General features: G+C 44.5%; 1 protein-coding gene across 8 annotated transcripts in view; it reads left to right on the top strand.

The window, feature by feature from the left end:
• LOC110526377 (sorbin and SH3 domain-containing protein 1) overlaps positions 1-20251 on the top strand; it is an 83646-nt gene that overhangs the window by 57998 nt on the left and 5397 nt on the right. For 6 of the 8 annotated variants that reach the window (XM_021607324.2, XM_021607332.2, XM_021607304.2 and 3 more), the window contains 13 exons: positions 1052-1101; positions 5095-5270; positions 7630-9105; positions 12399-12484; positions 12747-12920; positions 14660-14706; positions 15073-15187; positions 15635-15760; positions 16031-16225; positions 16464-17021; positions 18788-18886; positions 19675-19721; positions 20100-20206. In XM_021607324.2, coding sequence (XP_021462999.2) covers positions 1052-1101; positions 5095-5270; positions 7630-9105; positions 12399-12484; positions 12747-12920; positions 14660-14706; positions 15073-15187; positions 15635-15760; positions 16031-16225; positions 16464-17021; positions 18788-18886; positions 19675-19721; positions 20100-20206 — 3256 coding nt within the window. Of the gene's footprint in view, positions 1-1051; positions 1102-5094; positions 5271-7629; positions 9106-12398; positions 12485-12746; positions 12921-14659; positions 14707-15072; positions 15188-15634; positions 15761-16030; positions 16226-16463; positions 17022-18787; positions 18887-19674; positions 19722-20086; positions 20207-20251 lie in introns of all 8 variants that reach the window. The other 2 variants (XR_002473938.2, XM_021607355.2) reach the window with 2 other exon arrangements.

Here is a 20251-nt window from a genome sequence, read left to right as displayed (position 1 = left end):
GAAAGGTTATTAATGATCCTCCTCCCCTGGCAACCAGAGGGAATTAATGTTGTGGGAAATAAGCCTGTGCCGTATGCTACTGGTCCGGTCGTCTGTTTGAGATGGGGCGGGTGTGAAGACGTGTGGTGTTACGAGAAGGACCAGGCTGGCGCTTGGGATTGTGCAATCTTATGTGCAAACAACACTCGTGCTTTTATTCATAGCCCGCATGTCATGTCTGTTGTTTTGACACTCTGTGACTTCGCATGAAGAAAAGCAACAGAAACAGTGGGCTAAAATTAGCGAAGCTCTAAACCATTCAAAATGCTAGCGGGTGCTACCCCGCCAGCGAATGGCTCTCCCTGTGTTTTGGGGTTAGTAACCTCCCCAGAATAACATCAAATAAGATAACGTGTGTTGTTAGCTCGCACGGCGGAGTCCTATAAACAAACTTATTCACTCACCCCTTTCTTGTTCGTTTATGTGTGTTTAACTTTATTTGTGTGTTATTGTAAATGTCTGACTCCGTTTCTAATTGCTTTTACTGTATTCAGGAATTGCTGTTATTTGCATTATACTGTGACAATATTTGTGTGTGTTTCTGTGTGTATGTGTGTGCACGTGTGCGCGCAAGTGTGTGTAATTTGGCCTGCTTGCACCACCAGCTGGTTAATTGTCCCCCGGTCTGGTCCAGTGGTAATGAGAGTGACTCAATACCAGACAAAAGAGAGGCCCTCTGTGAGAGACACCAGCCTATTGGCTGAGCCTAGTGAGAGCCCCCTCCACGCATGGGCCCCCTCCCCTGACCGATGCACGCCCACTCCCCTGCACCCCTCCTCACTGCCGCTTGTTCTCCAACTTGCATGCCGGGCCAAAACACACGCTTCGCTCCTCCGTGTAAAAGCTTCGTCCAGCAGAGCTAAGGATCGGCAGGCGTTGGAGACACTACAGACAGAAACACAGGAGAGGGAGAGAAGAGAACCTCACGACAGCTAATGCTCCTGCATCTGTTCTAGCTGGAAGAGACCTTCCTGTGGATTTATCAATGACTTCTTTGTTTGGTCTGTTGCAGAGTGCCCCCTCTTTCAGCCCTCTGGAAACACCCTCCGACCTACAGAAGTAGTAAGTCCATGCTTCTCTTACCTCTATGCTTCTGTCTTGTTGCTTATCCATTCCCAAACGTGTGTTTGTCTGTGTTTAGGGCACGTTTTTAGGAGGGCTGTCAGCAGGGATGTTTTTGTGGGTGCATTTGAACACCCTGTGAAGATGTCCCCTGAGTCTGCTTCCTGAGAGAGAGAGAGAGAGAGAGAGAGAGAGAGAGAGAGAGAGAGAGAGAGAGAGAGACTTATTAACGAGGGTAAAAGCTGCCAGTACAGTGTGTCCTCTGTCTGCTTTGGAGAGATTTTGGGGGTGGTGGGTGAGAGGGGGGGTCATGGTTACTATGTGGCGATTTATTTAAAGCTGAAAGCAAACAGCCCCTGAGTCAAACCTGGATGTCATTTGTGAGTGGAGAGAGACAGGGAACTGCGCTCTACTCCACCCCTACAGCTACGTAACGTTACAGAAAACGTTATCCCCCCAGAGTGGGTGTGTGATGCGCCTGTATCGTATAACAAGAATAACTTTATTATGAAAGAGGGTGTTTGGTCATTAAGCAAACCAGCAGCGTTACGACTTGGATCACTTTGTTTTTGTCAGCAGAGATTTATGTGAGCTATTTTTGTTTCCGCAATAAAATGTAAGGAATTCTTGCCCTCGCCATGGTGACTTTCTTGAGGTCCATTGGCTGAAAGTTGTCCCTCCATTTCAACATGGAATTTTCCATCTCTCTCCAAACGTAAAGTGCATTCGGAAAGTATTCAGACCCCTTGACTTTTGTTATGTTACAGCCTTATTCTAAAATTGATTCAATCTTTTTTTCTCCCTCATCAATCTACACACAATACCCCATAATGACAAAGTAAAAACAAGTTTTTAGACATTTTTGCTAATTTATTACAAATAGAAACCGAAAATATCACATTTACATAAGTATTCAGACCCTTTACTCAGTACTTTGTTGAAGCACCTTTGGCAGCGATTACAGCCTTGAGTCTTCTTGGGTATGACGCTATAAGCTTGGCACTCCTGTATTTGGGGTGTTTCTCCCATTCTCCTCTGCAGATCCTCTCAAGCTCTGTCAGGTTGGATGGGGTGTGTCACTGGACAGCTATTTTCAGGTCTCTCCAGAGATGTTCGATTGGGTTCAAGTCCGGGCTCTGGCTGGGCCACTCAAGGACATTCAGAGACTTGTCCCGAAGTCACTCCTGCATTGTCTTGGTTGTGTGCTTAGGATTGTTGTCCTGTTAGAAGGTGAACCTTCACCCCAGAGGTCCTGAGCACACTGGAGCTCTGTCAGAGTGACCATCAGGTTCATGGTCACCTCCCTGACCAATGTCCTTCTCCCCTGGTTGCTCAGTTTGGCCGGGCGGCCAGCTCTAGGAAGAGTCTTGGTGGTTCCAAACTTCTTCCATTTAAGAGTGATGTAGGCCACTGTGTTCTTGGGGACCTTCAATACTGCCGAAATGTTTTGGTACCTTTCCCCAGATCTGTGCCTCGACACAATCATGTCTCGGAACTCTACGGACAATTCCTTCGACCTCATGGCTTGGTTTTTGCTCTGACATGCACTGTCAACTGTGGGACCTTATATAGACAGGTGTGTGCCTTTCCAAATCAAGTTGTAGAAACGTCTCAAGGACGATCAATGGAAACAGAATGCACCTGAGCTCAATTTCGAGTCTCATAGCAAGAACCTGTTTTCACATTGTCATTATGGGGTAGATTGATGAGGAATAACAATAATATTATGCATTTTAGAATAATGCACTGTCGTAAAAAAAAAAATGTGAGAAAAGTCTAGGGGTCTGAATACTTTCCGAATGCACTGTATATTAGGATTTCACAGCATGATATTCCCTAACTCTTTTGAACAGTTTGTTGTCATCCTAAATCTTTGACGTCATTCATTGTCGTCAGCTCATTGGATAGGAAGTAGCACAGCTTATTGATATTGCCATGCACTGTATTGCAATAAGTTAATTAACAGAGACGTCTGTTTGTACTTATTATATTATATTATATACTACACATTTTAACTAATGTCTACAGTCTAGATGGATTGCTTAAAGCATTGGTTCAGTCTAAAGCCTTTCTTTTTAAATAAATAAACATGTATTTGTAAGGGTCTAACAAGTATGTATAGTAACTGGTTGCATCAACTATCTGCCCCCAAGTTCTGAAAATTCCCATTTAAAATGAGCAAAAAAAACGATTTGTTTCTGGTCAATAGCTAATCATAAGTGCACATAACTTTGATGAACAAAAATAATAACAACTGTCAGAGCACTGGCTTCGTTGGCCCAAAACCCTCTTTGATTTGCTAACGTTTAATAATGTTTGTGATGCGTTCAAAACAGTTTGCGCTATTAAACCCTATCGATCGCCTGTTCGTGAAATGTGTTTAAAATAGCCCTAAACTGCTGAGATGAAGCCGGTACGTCCCACATGCTTCCCTCAAGCGGATACGAGACACGTGTTTAGAGCGTCGGAGTTTCCTGGGGGTTTCTTTGAAATTAGAGGCCTAGCCTATATTCAAGAACTTTCAAGTACACATTTACCCCATTGTTGTATATCCACATTGCTTACTGTATACAGACGTGGGTATGAACAACCGGACTCAAACAGATATTCTTAGCTTTGAGTGCGGCATAGGTCAGCGACGGACATGTGCACAAACAATATTCAGTCATTAGACTGCTTACGGTTGATTGCGATGCTATCAGCTGTAGGCTTATATTTCAAATATTGTAATTTTCTTTTTCAAACAGGCTAAGCTCCTATCCATCTATTCTTAGCCTTGCAATTTTATCCGTCATCAGACAATCAAGCTCTCTGAGCTCGATGCCTGCTGGTTGGATGTTATTGGGTCTTCAGTCGTATGCCAGGTGGGACGTTGGTTCCAAGGAGCATTAGAGCCAATGTAGCCTGCTACGGGGTATTTATTTGAGTACTTGCATGTACCCTATAAAGTAAAGTATTTTTTTTTATTGAATGTGAAGGCAGTATCCCAAATGGTTGGTTCTTCTGAGAACTATGAAATAGGTTCTTATTAAGGGGGTTGAACAAACAAAGGAGGTATTTATAATCCAACATTTGGTTCTTCCTGTTAAACTGTAACCAGGCACCATGTCAGAGTGCCTGACTCATTTGGGGAAAACCTGTTACTCTCCTCATGCCTCACTTTACTTGACCCCTCAAATGTGTGTCTATTGTGTCCCCAAATGTTTTTTTGTTGTTGTTCATTTACAGCACAGGAAAGTAGAATATCCGGCAATGGGAATTGAACTACTGTTGTGCTACCCTGTGAAGACACTGTCGGTGGAGCGATTCCTTATGCAAAAAAAAAAGTTGTTGTCAGGCTTTGTTTTATTTTTCCACGTGACTTACTACGTTACTGGAAAACCGTTGTCAGTTTAATGGCCTCCACTCGTACATGGCAGCACAAATAGAAAGGCAGGGAGGCGTCAAGTTCTCTCCTCTCCTCAGAGCAATCCTGAGAAAAGTACAGGTGCATAGCAGAAGAGAGGCAGGAGCAACATGTGGTAACGTTCAGGCAATATTTATTTTCCCCGAAATCTCTCCAATTGGCCCCTGTGGAATGCTAAGATAAGAGTGGTGAGCACAAATAGTGAGTGTTTTACGTCAAGGTCCAAATTCCAAGCATTCTTATATGGATGCGTCTTTGTACTCTTCATGGTCCCATAATACAAGTAAACAAAAAGGCTGAATGGACAAGTAATCAACCACAGAATGTTCAAAATAAGTCGAACCATATTGCGACTCGCAGAATTGCGCAAATACAAATGCAATGCTTCTTTATCCTTTCATAAAAATGCATTTTATGCAACATTTTTAACTCAGTTAGACTGCACTTAATTGCCCATGCTCCCTTCTAGCTACAGTAGCTGGTTGTGTAAACATGTAGTCCTGTTCTAATCAGGCTTTCTGAGTAAAGCTGTTTTTTTTTTTAGGTTGAATCACTCTTTACTCCCTGTTTTTCTCACCCCTATCTAGCTCCGGGTGTAAGGCCGGACACAGCGAGGTGGAGAAGGACGAAGGCTCGTCTGGCAGCGAGCCAGCGGCTCCAGAATGCGACCGCTATGTTTACAAGAGCATCCTGGAGGGCGGTGATATTCCCCTGCAAGGTCTGCGGGCCCTCAACAAGCGCCATGCCAGCACCTCCTCTAAAGGTAGGGTTCCACCACTCAACACATGCTGCCAGTAAATCGGGGTGAACTGAACTGGCTTCACAGTGTGACTCTGAAAGTTTTTTTTTTTTTTTTTTACCACTCAGACAGAACCGAATGACTTATGGGGATGATGAACCATAAAAGTGTCTGTCAGAGATACATGTGTTTCCTTTTAACTCTGAATGTCCTTGAGTGGCTCACGTATTCTTTTCACACCAGAAGCCAATCATCTTGCAGCATTTCTTTTTTCACTCAGATGTTTATTTGATTTATTATTGATATCATGGATCTTTCACCAAACTGTCCATATCCGCTTGGAAATCCATTGAGAGTTAGGCTGTTGGAGGTTTTCTCGCGAAATCAATGAATGAAGGCTATTAGGCTAACCTTGGGTTTTCCCCTCGTCTTCAGTTATTTGCCTCTGCAGGCCAGGCGGTCGTTGGAGAGGCTTAGGGGCAGGGCTCCGAAGTGTACTTAAGCCAGGGAGCAAAGGTCCAGGCGCCTGGGACGGATGGGGAGGAAAGGGGGAGATAAACAGGACTCTGGTTTTCACGGCTGGGCCAGACAGGGGTGAGATAAACAAGAAGGACGTAGCAGGGTGGTCAGGAATGAGGAAGTCAGCTGTCAGAGGGAGTTCAGAGGGTGGAATTCCTGCGCACATGACCAGGGGAGAGAAATGCGATGGGGAGAGGGAGAGGAAAGGAGGGAAGGGGACGAGAAAGGAAGGGGCACAACTAGGTGATGTTGCCCCAAGTCACCATCGCGCCAGTCCATTTGGAGTTTGTATCAGTTTTTTGCCAGATGCACAAATGTATTCTTTATATTCTTATTTAATGTGAGTCTTCTGCCCTTCTCAATTAATAAGAAATATTTGTTCTCAACAGAATGATTTTAGATGGCTAGTAGACCTACTGTATTGGGAAACAAAGTTACCAGATGACTTGACTGCAGTTCAAGTCCCTATCCTATAAAAGTCTTGCCTGAAGTCCCTTTTCCATAAAATGTGGAAACTGCTGTAAAAGAGAATTCCGCCCAGAGTTATCTTGAGCAAACTTAGTTTACTGACTAGCACGCTTTCTCGTCATGGCTTGCCAGAGGAACGCCGCCTTGGACACTCACTTACAGTACAACAGAGCAAGACAAAGTGCAGACAAAGAGACAAAGAAGCAACTCATCGCGTGGTTCTGCTTCGTGCTCTTTCAAACAATAATGGAACACTTTGTTTGTCAGCGAACTTTGCTTCCTGCAGGCTGTTCTGGTGGCTAAGATTGTAACGTCCCCTTATAATGTCATATTCATGTGAATAACAGTAGCATTCAACTTATTCAGTGTGTGGAGCTCAAACAGGACACTGAGGATATTGCAGGTCTGCCATATTATGACTGAGCCAAAATGACAGACTCATAAGAATAATGGCAGTTAGAATTTGGAATCCTTGTGGAGTTACTTTCACGACAGCTGGTGGCAGTTATGTGTCATCCTTCCTTACTGTGGTAGAACCAGCACATACAGTACTTGGCATTACTAGCACATCACTTACTTAGGTGAGAGTCAACCATAGCCTCCTCATCACAGCAGGTGTGTCTTGCTGAATATTATGCTGTAGTTAGTTGCTCACAGGGGTGTGAGCGACCTTGTCGTTCTTTACCGTTTCATTTGAGACTGTGGCCTGTGATTCCTCAATGCTGAGGCTTATTTCGTAGGTATTGTTTGTGTTAAGTAGTGCGTAGATAGGCAAGTAGCTTATAGAGTCATCTGTATTTCTTATGAACACGTACAGTATGAACGGTTTACTGGATCATTTTTTTAAATACACATTTTCAAAGCTCTCTGTTGTGAGGTTCAAGAGGCAAATATTAGAAAAGGAAGTCCAGTGTTTCACTCGAACAACAAGCTTACCAACATTACATCACAAAGCATTTCATGCATGACGTACTTCCCTGCTCTTTGCCCTTTCTGTTGTTTGGTTTATTTTATGTTCGCTGCTTACGATCACTACCAATTTAATTATGAACGATTGTGATTGAATAAGCATATCAGATCCAGTGAAAATACTACACACTTAATCAAAATCAACATTTTCACTGCTCCAACTAAAAACAAAGCATTTTACTTCATTTTACAGGTATCATGACTCATTGTATAACAGAGCCATTTGTGGCGTAACAGAGTCACTTGTACTATAGCAAAGTCATTTGTTACTTGACGTGAAATGAATCAAGTGTTTTTCTCCCTCCCATCAACTTCTGATGGAACCATTAGAAATGTGTTGACCCTGTATTGTTCTTCAGTGGGTGTGAATTTGTGACCATTGTAACCTAATACGCTGTTTATTTCTGTTGTTCTGCATGCTTGCCAGTGGATTATCAAGGTGGGAATGGCTATATCATTTCCCCCTGCTCTTCTGTAAATAGTCGATCAGTTCTTGCCAGTAATGCCCTAGGTTACCAGTGTAAGAATAAGAAGCCCTTATCTGCCGCCAAAGGCTGCATACCCCAAATCCTCCCCTCTAAGTTCAAACCTAAGCTGATGGCCCCTGGTGGTGACAGCCAGGACAGGAGGACTGTGCCTGCCAAGCACCCAAAGGCACACAGCTGTGAGGATATATACACAGGGAGCACAGGAGCAGAGGCCCGGGAGAGCGGACTACACTCAAACACAGACTCAGAGTCCAATGATCTCCCTCTTGATTCTGAGACTGGTTTTCAAAATGGCAACCCTGAGACTAGAAGGAGCACAGCCGAGTTCTCCACCCTATACCGGAACATGCACAGCATCAAGAGGCCTTCCTACTCGGTGGGCTCCAGCCCCCACGGGAGTGTCCGTAGCCTGACCTCCTTGTTTGAAAAGGTGGGGATCAATGAAACTGATGGGGAGGGGGATGAGGCAGGGGGGAACATTCCCCAGCGGGACGCTGTGTCATCAAGGGTGTCGGCGTTTGAACTGATCATCCAGCGCTCCAGCTTAACTCCCACACGCTCCTCCTCCATGCCAACGCTACCCACTGGCCCCACCCACAACCACGGCGCCGCCAACCTCTTCATGGTGTCTGCCGTCTCAGCTGAGTTGCTGCTGGTCACTGACCCTGGGCAGACAGAGGGCTGCCCCCTGGAGGACACGGAGGGCAAGGTAGCCCAAGACGAGGCCTCTCTATCAGGCAGCAAGATAGTGGAGGCGGTGGCATCCTCGGAGTACAGTGACACCCTGCGAGCCGAGTCTCTCTCTGGGACTGACGTAGAGATAGAGCAGCACGGCTCCACAGAGAAAGTACCAAAAGAGAAACCCCCAGTGGTCACGTTCTCCAGAACCTCAAACAGTCCCCCAGCACCAGTCACTCCATCTGCTCCCCCACACAACTACCACCTCCACAACCACCACCACCACCACCACCACCACCTTAAACCCAGCAGCAAGTGCAAAGGCTCCTGCCCAGCCTCTTATACCCGGTTCACCACCATCCGGCGGCATGAGAGGCAGCAGCAGGCCTCAGCCCAGCAGGACAAACTCTCCACTCAGGAGAAAATAAAGAACTCCTCCTCTCTCCCCGCGAACCTCTTGCTCATGGGCCCTGCACCATTCATGGTGAAGAGGTCTCTCCAGTCTCACCGGGCCAAAAATTATTTCTCAGCCACTAAGGTGATGGCAGGTCAAAGGTCACAGACCCATTCTAGTGAGCCCAGGCCCCTCATCCCACAGCGTCTCTCTTCCTTGGAGGTGCTGGAGAGGCTTGGCACTGGGGAGGGTGCACCGACCGAAAGTGACAACAACCTGACTAATGGGGGAGGCATTGACGCCAATGGGAATCTTCTGCAGCCGCTGGCAGCTCATCGCAGAGGTGGCTATCTCCTCCCCATACTCCTCACCCTTCCTACACACCCGTGCCGATCTCTATGGCCACTCATTTGGTTTATTCTCCAAACTTTTCTTCCTCACATTGTGTCTGTTTCTTTCACAACGTGATGCTACCACCTTCCATCTTTTTAGTCTCTGTGGTTCGTGACAAAGTGACAATGCAGCCTCTCCATTTCAGTTTTTGGTGTTTTGGTTTTGGTGGTTTTTCCATTTTCACTTTCTTGCCCGACGAAATTGTTTTCCCACCAACCCATCACAAAACACTTGAGTAACTTTGCATGACACCTTCATTTTGATTAAAATATATTGAATTTCATGTAAAATGCCATGCAATGTTGGTGTGGGCTATTGTTATGGCATTGCGTACTGTATACACCCTCAAGCAATGTGTTACCCTGAATCTTTTTTAAGGCTTTGTGGATTTGGATTTGGTCAGCTTTGAGGTAAACAAATGTGCATCCTCCATTCATCTGTCATCCTCCATTCTGTTCATTCTGACAGGACTGGTGTTCCAATTAGAGACTATGTGCTTCACACATAGCTGGCATTGGCATTTCCTGTGTTTATTCTGTGCGATAAAACATGGATTTCTGTCACAGAGGTTGGGAGTCATAGGGGTTTACTATGGTGCTTGCTTGGAGGCACTGTGCAATGTCTATTGGTAAAGGCTGGGTGGGAAGCAAGATGAGTAACGCAGTGCAGTTAGTGGTGACTGGGATGAGGCACTAAACATGTCCGTGTGGAATTTAGATGACTCATTGGTGATGGGTGATATGTGTTCACATTGTACAACAACCATATCATAGTCACATTATTGTATCTGAATTGTTTTATACAAGTATTTGTTGCCTCTATAGCTGTCAACCTCTCTCTCTCTCTCTCTCTCTCTGCCTTTTTCCCCCCATCAACAACACCCTAAAGCTTAGTCATGGTGTGTTACTGTGTTTGTTGTTGTTTCGTGCATGTGGGAATTTACACTGAGTGTACAAAACATGAAGAACACCTTCCTTATAGTGATTTGCACCCCCCCCCCCCTCTCTCGATGACTAACAGCTCATATTTCTCTAGCTCATCAACAACAACACATTTGAGCCCTCCTGATCCATCATGGTAGTTATAAGATCCACTCTCTTGATCCATGAACTGCTCTGCTGCTGACCTCCCCCATATACTGTAGATAGACATTCATGCGCTTCAATAAAATACTTTGTATAGTAGTTCACAATGACACACCGCAGCTACTATATATACTGTACAAGAATACAGACTGAGTGTACAAACATTCAGAACACCCACAGTTGTGTCAAGTTGGCTGGATGTCCTTTGGGTGGTGGACCATTCTTGATAAAACACGGGAAACTGATAAACACGAGAACAAAAAACGGCAGCATTGCAGTTCTTGACACAAACCGGTGTGCCTGGCACCTACCACCGTACCCTGTTCAAAGGCACTTACATCTTGTCCATTCACCCTCTGAGTGGCACGCGTACACAATCTATGTCTCAATTGTCTCAAGGCTTCAAAGTCCTTCTTTAACCGGTCTCCTCCACTTCATCTACACGGATTGAAGTGGATTTAACGCGTGACATCAATAAGGCTTTCCCCTCAATTCACCTGGTCAGTATGTGCCATGGAAAGAGCAGGTATTCGTAATGTTTTTGTACATTTAGTGTATGTTTTTTTCACTATTTTTTTTTTTGGGGGGGGGGGGGTTGTGTATTTTTCCTTTATCATACTGAAAATTACACCTTTTCTTTGGAGCATGACTAGTTCTATATGGTACAATGTTACAAGTCCCCTTGCTTTGTCAAACTATGCTTTATACATCTATTGGAATTGTGGTATTGCAATGCGTTAGGGTTATTTAAAAACAAAAATATATACACTGCCGTTCAAAAAGTTTGGGGCCACTTAGAAATGTCCTTGTTTTTTTTTTGTCCATTAAAATAACATCTAAATTGATCATAAAAACAGTGTAGATATTGTTAATGTTGTAAATGACTATTGTAGCTGGAAACGGCTGATTTTTAATGGACTATCTACATAGGCGTACAGAGGCCCATTATCAGCAACCATCACTCCTCTGTTCCAATGGCACGTTGTGTTAGCTAATCCAACTTTATCATTTTAAAAGGCTAATTGATTATTAGAAAACCCTTTTGCAATTGTGTTAGCACAGCGGTTGTTCTGATTAAAGAAGCAAAAAACTGTCCTTCTTTAGACCAGTTGAGTATCTGGAGCATCAGCATTTGTGGGTTCGATTACAGGCTCAAAATGGCCAGAAACATCTGAAACTGGTCAGCCTAATTAAGGCTATTCCGTGCGAGAAATTGCCAGGAAACTGAAGATCTCGTACAACGCTTTGTACTACTCCCTTCACAGAACAGCACAAACTGTCTCTAACCAGAATAGAAAGAGGAATGGGAGGCCCCTGTGCACAACTGAGCAAGAGGACAAGTACATTAGAGTGTCTAGTTTGAGAAACAGACACCTCACAAGTCCTCAACTGGCAGCTTCATTAAATAGTACTTGCAAAACACCGGTCTCAGCGTCAACAGTGAAGAGGTGACTCTGGGATCCTGGACTTCTAGGCAGAGTTGAAAATAAAAAGCCATATCTTAGACTGGCCAATAAAAAGAAAAGATTAAGATGGGCAAAGGAACTGGACAGAGGAACTCTGCCTAGAAGGCCAGCATCCCGGAGTCGCCTCTTCACTGTTCATTTCTCAGAACAAGAATAGACTGGCGAGATTCAGAAGAAAGTACTTTGTTTCTGAACATTTTGAGCCTGTAATCAAACCCACAAAGGCTGATGCTCCAGATACTCAACTAGTCTAAAGAAGGCCAGTTTTATTGATTCTTTAATCAGAACAGGCGTTTTCAGCTGTGCTAACATAATTGCCAAAGGGTTTTCTAATGATCAATTAGCCTTTTAAAATGGTAAACTTGGATTAGCTAACACAACGTGCCATTGGAACACAGGAGTGATCGTTGCTGATAATGGGCCTCTGTACGCCTATGTAGATATTCCATTAAAAATCAGCCGTTTCCAGCAACGATAGTCATTTACAACATTAACAATTTCTACACTGTATTTATGATCAACTTGATGTTATTTCTTTCAAAAACAAGGACATTTCAAAGTGACCCCAAACTTTTGAATGGCAGTGTATATTACAGATATTGAGAGCAGCATTATTGATGAATTTTGTCATGTGAAAATGTTCAATCACTTGTAAGATTTTCAGGACATAATGAATTTATTTTTCGTACTAGATTCAGACTCGTCCCAGGCTTTGACCCAAGGAGACCTTGGTGACGGCCAGGATGAGGTGGTTAGGAGACGCCATGGAGACAAAGAGGTAACATTTCTTTATAGTTTTTAATCATTTCTGAAATGTTTAGTTTCTAGTCATCTCAACAAAACCTGATAGGGCTTCACTCCCTTTTTTGAACAAGAAATAGAACTCAAAACGTTTCGGTGTAAACTAAAACGGTGAAATATTGTAACAATTTTAAAATCTTGAAAATGTCTGTGGTCCTCACAACTATTCATGTGGCATACAAGAACAAGTGAAATACAAAAGAAATGTACTAGCAGATTAGGGTGTGTTTCCCTGACAGAAAATCCTGGAAGAGCAGCGGCGGCTGAAGAGGGAGCAGGAGGAGGCTGACACAGCATCGAGGCGACACACAGGAATCGTTCCCACCCACCACCAGTTCATCACTAATGAACGCTTCGGAGACCTGCTCAACATCAACATCAACGACACAGACAAGAGGAAATCCGGATCAGAGGTACAGTACAGTACCATCCCTCTCATTGTGCAACATGACAGCTATTTTGAGTGTGTGTGTGCGTTAGTGGTGCGTCAGCTGTTTGTTCACACGCACCCGCCCACAAATGCCAGTAACCCATCGGCAACCTTCCGACTACTGTATATAGTGTATATAAAAAATATATTTATTTATTTTTTCTTCATAAAGGTAGTGTACTGGGCCTTTATTAGTCCTGTATTAGCGGGCCCCCTCGCCCAAACATAGGGAGCATAACATAGGTAAGCAGATCATAGGCTAGCATTACTTGCTTGCACAACACAGTTTTGATCCCTCCCCCGTTATGTTTCTGGGACATATATTATCATCATGATAAACCTGCTGTTCACTGTGTATTCCCTGGCACACATTTTAAAGGGAAAGGGGGATACCTAGTCAGTTGTACAACTGAATGCCTTCAACTGAAATGTGTCTTCCGCATTTAACCCAACCCCTCTGAATCAGAGAGGTGCGGGGGGGCTGTCTTAATCGACATCTATTTCTTCGGTGCCCGGGGAACAGTGGGTTAACTGCCTTGCTCAGGGGACAGAACGGCCAATTTTTACCTTGTCAGCTCGGGGATTCGATCCAGCAACCTTTCAGTTACTGGACCAACGCTCTAACCACTAGGCACTACGTTTTAATCAGTCAGCTTCCTCTGTTGGCAGTGCTCTATCCGTTTGACTGTAGCCCACAGTAGCCCAGTATTTACCACCGGACAGAAACACAGTCACAAGAGCTGTTTCACTCAGATCATTGCTAGAATATTCTCAGTGGATCAGGGTCACTGAAAGGGCACAAGTAACAACCAGATGAGCTCAGAGATTAAATTAAGCCACTCAAAAACATTTATGCATTTGAACTAATTACCATTGTACGTAACCAGTACAAATTAGTACTCTGGATTATATTTGTTTATGTTTTTATTCAGTTTTGGAAGCATATAATAAAAAAAGTTAGTGTTAATTTCCAGTGCGTTATAAGCGGTGGAGAAGAAAATGAATGTATATTGCAACTGGCATGTACAAAGTGATATGTGTTTTTTTATGAATCAACAATGTCTTACTACAGGGCAGTGGTGGGAAAAGTACCCAGTTGTCATACTTGAGTAAAAGTAAAGATACCTTCATAGAAAATGACTCGAGTAAAAGTTAAAGTCACCCACTAAAATACTACTGGAGTAAAAGTCTAAAAGTATTTGATTTGATGATTTTATTAAGTATCAAAAGTAAATCATGTGTGTTTGGTGAGCCCACCCGATCAGAGGCAGTATGGATGACCAGAGATGTTCTCTTGATAAATATGTGAATTGGACCATTTTCTGTTCTGCTAAACACTCAAACTGTAATGAGTACTTTTGGGTGTCAGGGAAAATGTATGGAGTAAAAAGTAAATGATTTTCAATAGCAATGTAGTAAAGTACAAGTTGTCAAAAATATAAATAGTAAAGTGAAGTACAGATACCCCAAAAAAACGACTTAAGTAGTACTTTAAAGTATTTTTACTTAAGTACTTACACCACTGTAACAGGGTATGAAGATGAGGGTATAATAGGACTGTGAACATAAACCAGAAGATAGTCTTGTGTGAATCTTGCAAGCTAGCATGCAAGACCAGCCTGAACTGAATAACCATCGTTCCGTACATGTCACAGGGCATTGGAGTCCAGTCTCCTTTATCCATGCTTATTTTCTAACAGTCCTTGCTTTGTTTGTTTACAGAGAACTCCAGCCCTGGCTCGGTTTGACTTCAGAGCAGAAACTCTAAAGTGGGTCAAATTCATTTGCACACATACCATAAGTGATTTCAAGAGCATGCACAAAATACATTTAAGCTGCAGTGAAATATAAACACTGGTGTGTTGTAATCACCACGTGACTGTAACATGTAGGCCTATGTAACATTTGTGTGACTGATGGTGGTTTAGATGAATCTCCACTCTCACATAGCAATTTACACGTGGGGAGACGTCATTCTAAGTCTTTGAGTGAAATATTTAAAGTGGGTGATATTTCTGCCGTACTTTGTCATATTGCTCAGATGCCTTTGACATTTTGCTCATATTGCATTTTGAAATTAATGCATATTGTTGAATCCAATAACTAACCTATGTTTGTTGTTGCCCTTTTTTCAGGGAGTTACCATTTCAAAAGGGAGACATTGTGTACATCATTCGACAGGTGGATAATAATTGGTTCGAAGGGGAGCATCACGGCAGAGTCGGCATCTTCCCACGGAGTTATGTTGAGGTACAACCACTTCCTGTATTTTGACACAAAATGAACTCTGACCTTTTCTTACTAGATGGAACTCACTATAGTACGGTACAGACTGATGTGCCAAACAGATTAGTCAGTGCAGGGTTATTATGATACCAGTCAGTTCATCAGGTTTATGACACCAGTCAGTTCAGAAGTTTAAGTAAGAGTCCCAGTAATGATATTCACCGGAGTCATGTTCAGTAAGAAGAAACTGTTCTGAAACAGAGTGAAACAGGGAGGTGCTACCTGAACATGTCCATTAAAAACACAGATATTTGTTTCCTGTCGCAAAGCGTTTTTACCACAGTGTGCCCTCCTGAATGTGACACTGGTACCTTGCATTGACTTTAACTGATACCCTCCTAAACTTGACACTTGTTTCTGGCATTGAAGTTGACCGATGCATTTTGGGCTTTGTGTGTATGTTTGCTCCAGCTCCTTCCCCCCACGGAGAAGGCCCAGCCAAAGAAGAGTGCCCCAGTGCAGGTGCTGGAGTATGGAGAGGCCATAGCCCGTTTCAACTTCACAGGGGACACGGTGGTGGAGATGTCATTTAGAAAGGTAAAAAGAAGAACGGGGTTTTTTAAAAGGTATTGAGCTTAGGAGCGGCTGAAACATTTGTTCCTCTTTTTGCGTAATGCAGAATGGAAATCGCAAAGTGTTACAACATACAGTAGTAACATCATAGTGTTATGATACAGGAAATACAGTATGTTTAACATAAATATTGTGCATGCTGGTGTTTTATTTTGTGCTTGATGTGATGTTATTCAATGCTATGCATCGAAATGTGCGATCATATGAGCTAACGGGATACCAATTTGTCTACAGGGAGAGAGGATCATCCTAATTCGCAGGGTCGATGAGAACTGGTACGAGGGCAAGGTCTCCGGTTCCAATCGCCAGGGTATCTTCCCCGTCACCTACATAGAGGTGCACAAACGACCCAGAGTCAGGAATGGATTGGATTATCCAGACCCGCCCATTGGCCAATCACCTCACCGCAGCCTCAATGCTTCCCCTCAGGTAATGGCACACGCTCTTGTAGAGCTCAGTCTGTCCAGGAATACAACAATCCCAAACGCTCCAAGTTTGTCTCTTTTTTAAATTTTGTTTACTTTGGAGCTGTAATATTCTTTTTCTTTTTCTTTATTATTTGTGTTCATTTTTTGCTCATGTCTAATGTTTCATCTTTCCTTTCCATTTCTGTCCCTCGTCCTCCCCTCTCTCTCTCTCTCTCTGAATGGTCATTTTGGTCTATAAGCTGAACCTTGTCCGTAACAACCGGCTCATCTCGTCCCCCCTGCCCCTCCCCCGCTCCCCCCGCCGCTCTGTGTCCCCCGAGGTCCACGCCATCTCCTCTGAGTGGATCTCCCTGACCATAGGGGGTGCCGGCCCCCCTGCTGCCCCAACCCCTCCTCTACCCCCACTCCCCTCTGTGTCTTATCGCTGGGGCGAATACCTGCCCCCTTCCATGTCCGCCAGCCCCGTGCCCCCCATCTGCGGCAGCCCTTACTGCATCTCCCCAATGGCCTCCCCTTCTGCCTCCCCCCTGCCCCCACCCTACCCACCCCGCCCTGGCTCAGCCACCCCTTACCTCACCTTCACCCCTCCCCAGGGGGAGGACTTTCTGCTCTCCCCTCCCTCTCCTCGTCTGTCCCGCAGTCTGAGCCCCTGTGGGGGGGTGGGCCTGGAGAGCTGGCTGACTGGGGCCAGTCCCTTGCGCATCCTGGAGAGGGATTTGATGGAGGGGGAGGGGGCAGAGGGAGACAGGGGCACTGGACGCGAAGCCCTGGGCTGCTGGCGAAATAGCCCTGCAGAGGTATCTGGCCTACTGCATGGTGTGCAGTGTTGCATCTCAGGCTCACTGTGGCTGGAACTGGAGATCTCACCTCCATGAGCCACGATAAGAGGATGTTTCCATTGATTATGCCTCTAGATAGATAATTGTGCAATAGATAGTGAATGATGACTAATTGTAATGTTGAACTAAAGTTGACCCTCCTCCAATGCAATCAGCAGAGCTTACACGACTCCTGTGTCATATTTTGGTCTGCATGTGTTTCTGTGTGTGCCCTACTCACATGCACATGTTTGAGTGGTAAATTATCTCCTCAGGTGTTTGGAATGAAAACCATGTGCATGATTTGTATTTTTGAAATATGTTGAATGATTCAGACAGTTGTTGCAGAATCTTGACCCCCACCACTATAGCATCATCTCACTGGGCACAGACATCAATTCAACCTCTATTCCACGTTCATTGACATGATGTGGAAACAACATTGATTCAACCAGTATGTACCCAGTGGGATGTTGTAAAATGTTGTCAAAGAGGAGCCAATTGGATTACTATTTGACGATCAAGATTGATTTGGGAACAATACGAAACAAGTGTATGAATGTTTTTATAGGACATATAAATGTGATTTGTTTTTTTATTATAGAAAATGACTTTTGTTCGAGAGACACACTTCATGACCAAAAGTATGTGGACACCTGCTCGTCAAACATCTCATTCCAACATTTTAGGGAAATTAATATGGAGTTGGTCCCCCCTTTGCTGCTATAACAGCCTCCACTCTTCTGGGAAGGCTTTCCACTAGATGTTGGAACATTGCTGTGGGGACTTGCTTTCATTCAGCCACAAGTGCATTTGTGAGGTCGGGCACCAACGATGGGCTAGGCCTGGCTCGCAGTCGGCTTTCCAATTCATCCCAAAGGTGTACGATGGAGTTGAGGTCAGGGCTCTGTACACTCCAGTCAAGTTCTTCCACACCAATCTCGACAAACCATTTCTGTATGGATCTCGCTTTGTGCACGGGGCATTGTCATGTTGAAACAGGAAAGGGCCTTCCCCAAACTCCAGGCATCCGCCCAACCCATATTCGTCCGTCGGACTGCCAGATGGTGAAGCGTGGTTCATTATTCCAGAGAACGAGTTTCCACTGCTCCAGAGTCCAATGGACGGCGAGCTTTACACCACTCCAGCCGATAGTTGGCATTGCACATGGTGACCTTAGGCTTATATGCGGCTGCTCAGCCATGGAAACCCATTTTATGAAGCTCCCGATGAACAGTTATTGTGCTGACGTTGCTTCCAGAAGCAGTTTGGAACTCTGTAGTGAGTGTTGCAACCGAGCACAGTACATTTTTATGCGCTTCAGCACTCGGCAGCCCCGATCTGTGAGTTTGTGTGGCCTACCACTTTGCGCCTGAGCCGTTGTTGCTCCTAGAAATTTGATGAACTGACTTGTTGGAAAGGTGGCATCCTATGACGGTGCCACGTTGAAAGTCACTGAGCTCTTCAGTAAGGTATTCTACTGTGATTATTTGTCTATGGAGATTGCATGGCTGTGTGCTCGATTTTATACACCTGTCAACAGCGGGTGTGGCTGGAATAGCCGAATCCACTAATTTGAAGAGGTGTCCACATACTTTTGTATGTATAGTGTACGTCTCACCAAGAGTGTGTATTGACTTCCACTGCAATTCTGTTTACAGCACACACGGTTGAAAATGAATTGCGTCCTGTAGACATGAACTTCTATTTGCATGAGTCTAATGTGTGTATTGTTCCTCTTACAGCTGGTGAAGAATGAGAGTGACTACCATGGTAGAACCTCCAGGAGCCCTGTCATGTTGTTTGACATCCACGACAACAACATGAATGCTAACTCATTTGCGGTAAGGTGCTGGTTTGCACGTCGTGGGCTGACGATACAATTAGAAAACGTATAAGTTTGATATTTCTGGATTAGAAATATGCGGTGGGGGTTTGTTTTCTCGGTGGTCGTTTCCTTTAACTCATCAATGTCAAGATATTAATTTAACTTAACGTCATCACTTAACAAATCATTTATACTAAAACGCGTCACTCAGCTTCCGACTTTTATTTCGATTTTCTGCGACAACAAAAACATTTGTTTTAACAAGTCAATAAGATTAATATGACAGCATTCTTGCATGACCTTGCTGCCATCTTTTCCTCTCCATTGGTTGTGCATGTCTTCTTTTGAATGGTATCAGATATTTCATTGTGACTGTACATTCTACCTGCCACTCACTCTAGTGTCTTGCTCTTCCATGCGTACCCCTTTGCCGGACTCCAACACGATCTCTCCTGGTGTTTCACGGCTTTCCTGGTTTTTCCTGGTTTCTAACGGACCCTTCTCTTTCTGCCTTGCTACTCACTGGACCTCCTACCTTTCTTCTTCCTGTACGTCCTCTAAACTCCCTGCCCTGCCCTGCCCCTCTCCCCAACTCCATAATCTCTCCTCCTCTTCTGGGCTGACTGGGAATTCTCCCTCTGACCTGACCACTGTCACTAGGAAGCGGTTTGTAATGAGATCATGAATATAGCTGAGACCTCAGTGAGGTACTGCAGCACCCTCTCCCCCCACCCCCATGACTCTGTCCTTCACAGACTCCTGCCCCCCCTTCACCCCAGTAAACAATCTCTCATCATTTCCCAGCAACCCCAGTCCCACAGCCCGGAGCCGAGTCGTCTCAGCTGTGGAATGTGAGTATGGCCGCCTGAAGTCTGTCCCTACGTCTAGTCTTAGCTCTGGGTACACTGGTTACTGTTATACTGTTATACTCTGACTAAAGGATTCAAAGCCCCAGTTCAAGAGTCATGTTCATTAGGGCACGCAACGGGAAAAGTTTTTGAAAGCTTTGCAACGGAAAAGCAAAAATGAGCATTTTGGGGGGGGGGGGGGATAAATCCCAGTAATCCCTCTGTTTCAGTTGGTTTCAATCCGTTTGGTGCCTAATGAAATTGCCATTTACCAGACCAGGACCTGGTCTGGTAAATACATTTCTTGTATCGTTTTTGATATAATGTCTCTCAAGCCCTTTTATGGTTGTATTTCTGACTTTATGTAGTGTTACCCTACAGTTTCCAGGCTTTGTACTGTTACGTGCCACAGAATGAGGATGAGCTGGAGCTGCAGGAGGGAGATCTTGTCAGCGTAATGGAGAAGTGTGACGATGGCTGGTTTGTTGGTATGTGCCTGGGGCCTCAGGATAGATTGCCCGAAGATATAGTCA

The sequence above is a fragment of the Oncorhynchus mykiss genome, chromosome 1, assembly GCF_013265735.2.
Source record: "Oncorhynchus mykiss isolate Arlee chromosome 1, USDA_OmykA_1.1, whole genome shotgun sequence".
NCBI classification, from domain to species: Eukaryota; Metazoa; Chordata; class Actinopteri; order Salmoniformes; family Salmonidae; genus Oncorhynchus; species Oncorhynchus mykiss.
This window is presented reverse-complemented; position numbering and strand designations above follow the sequence as displayed.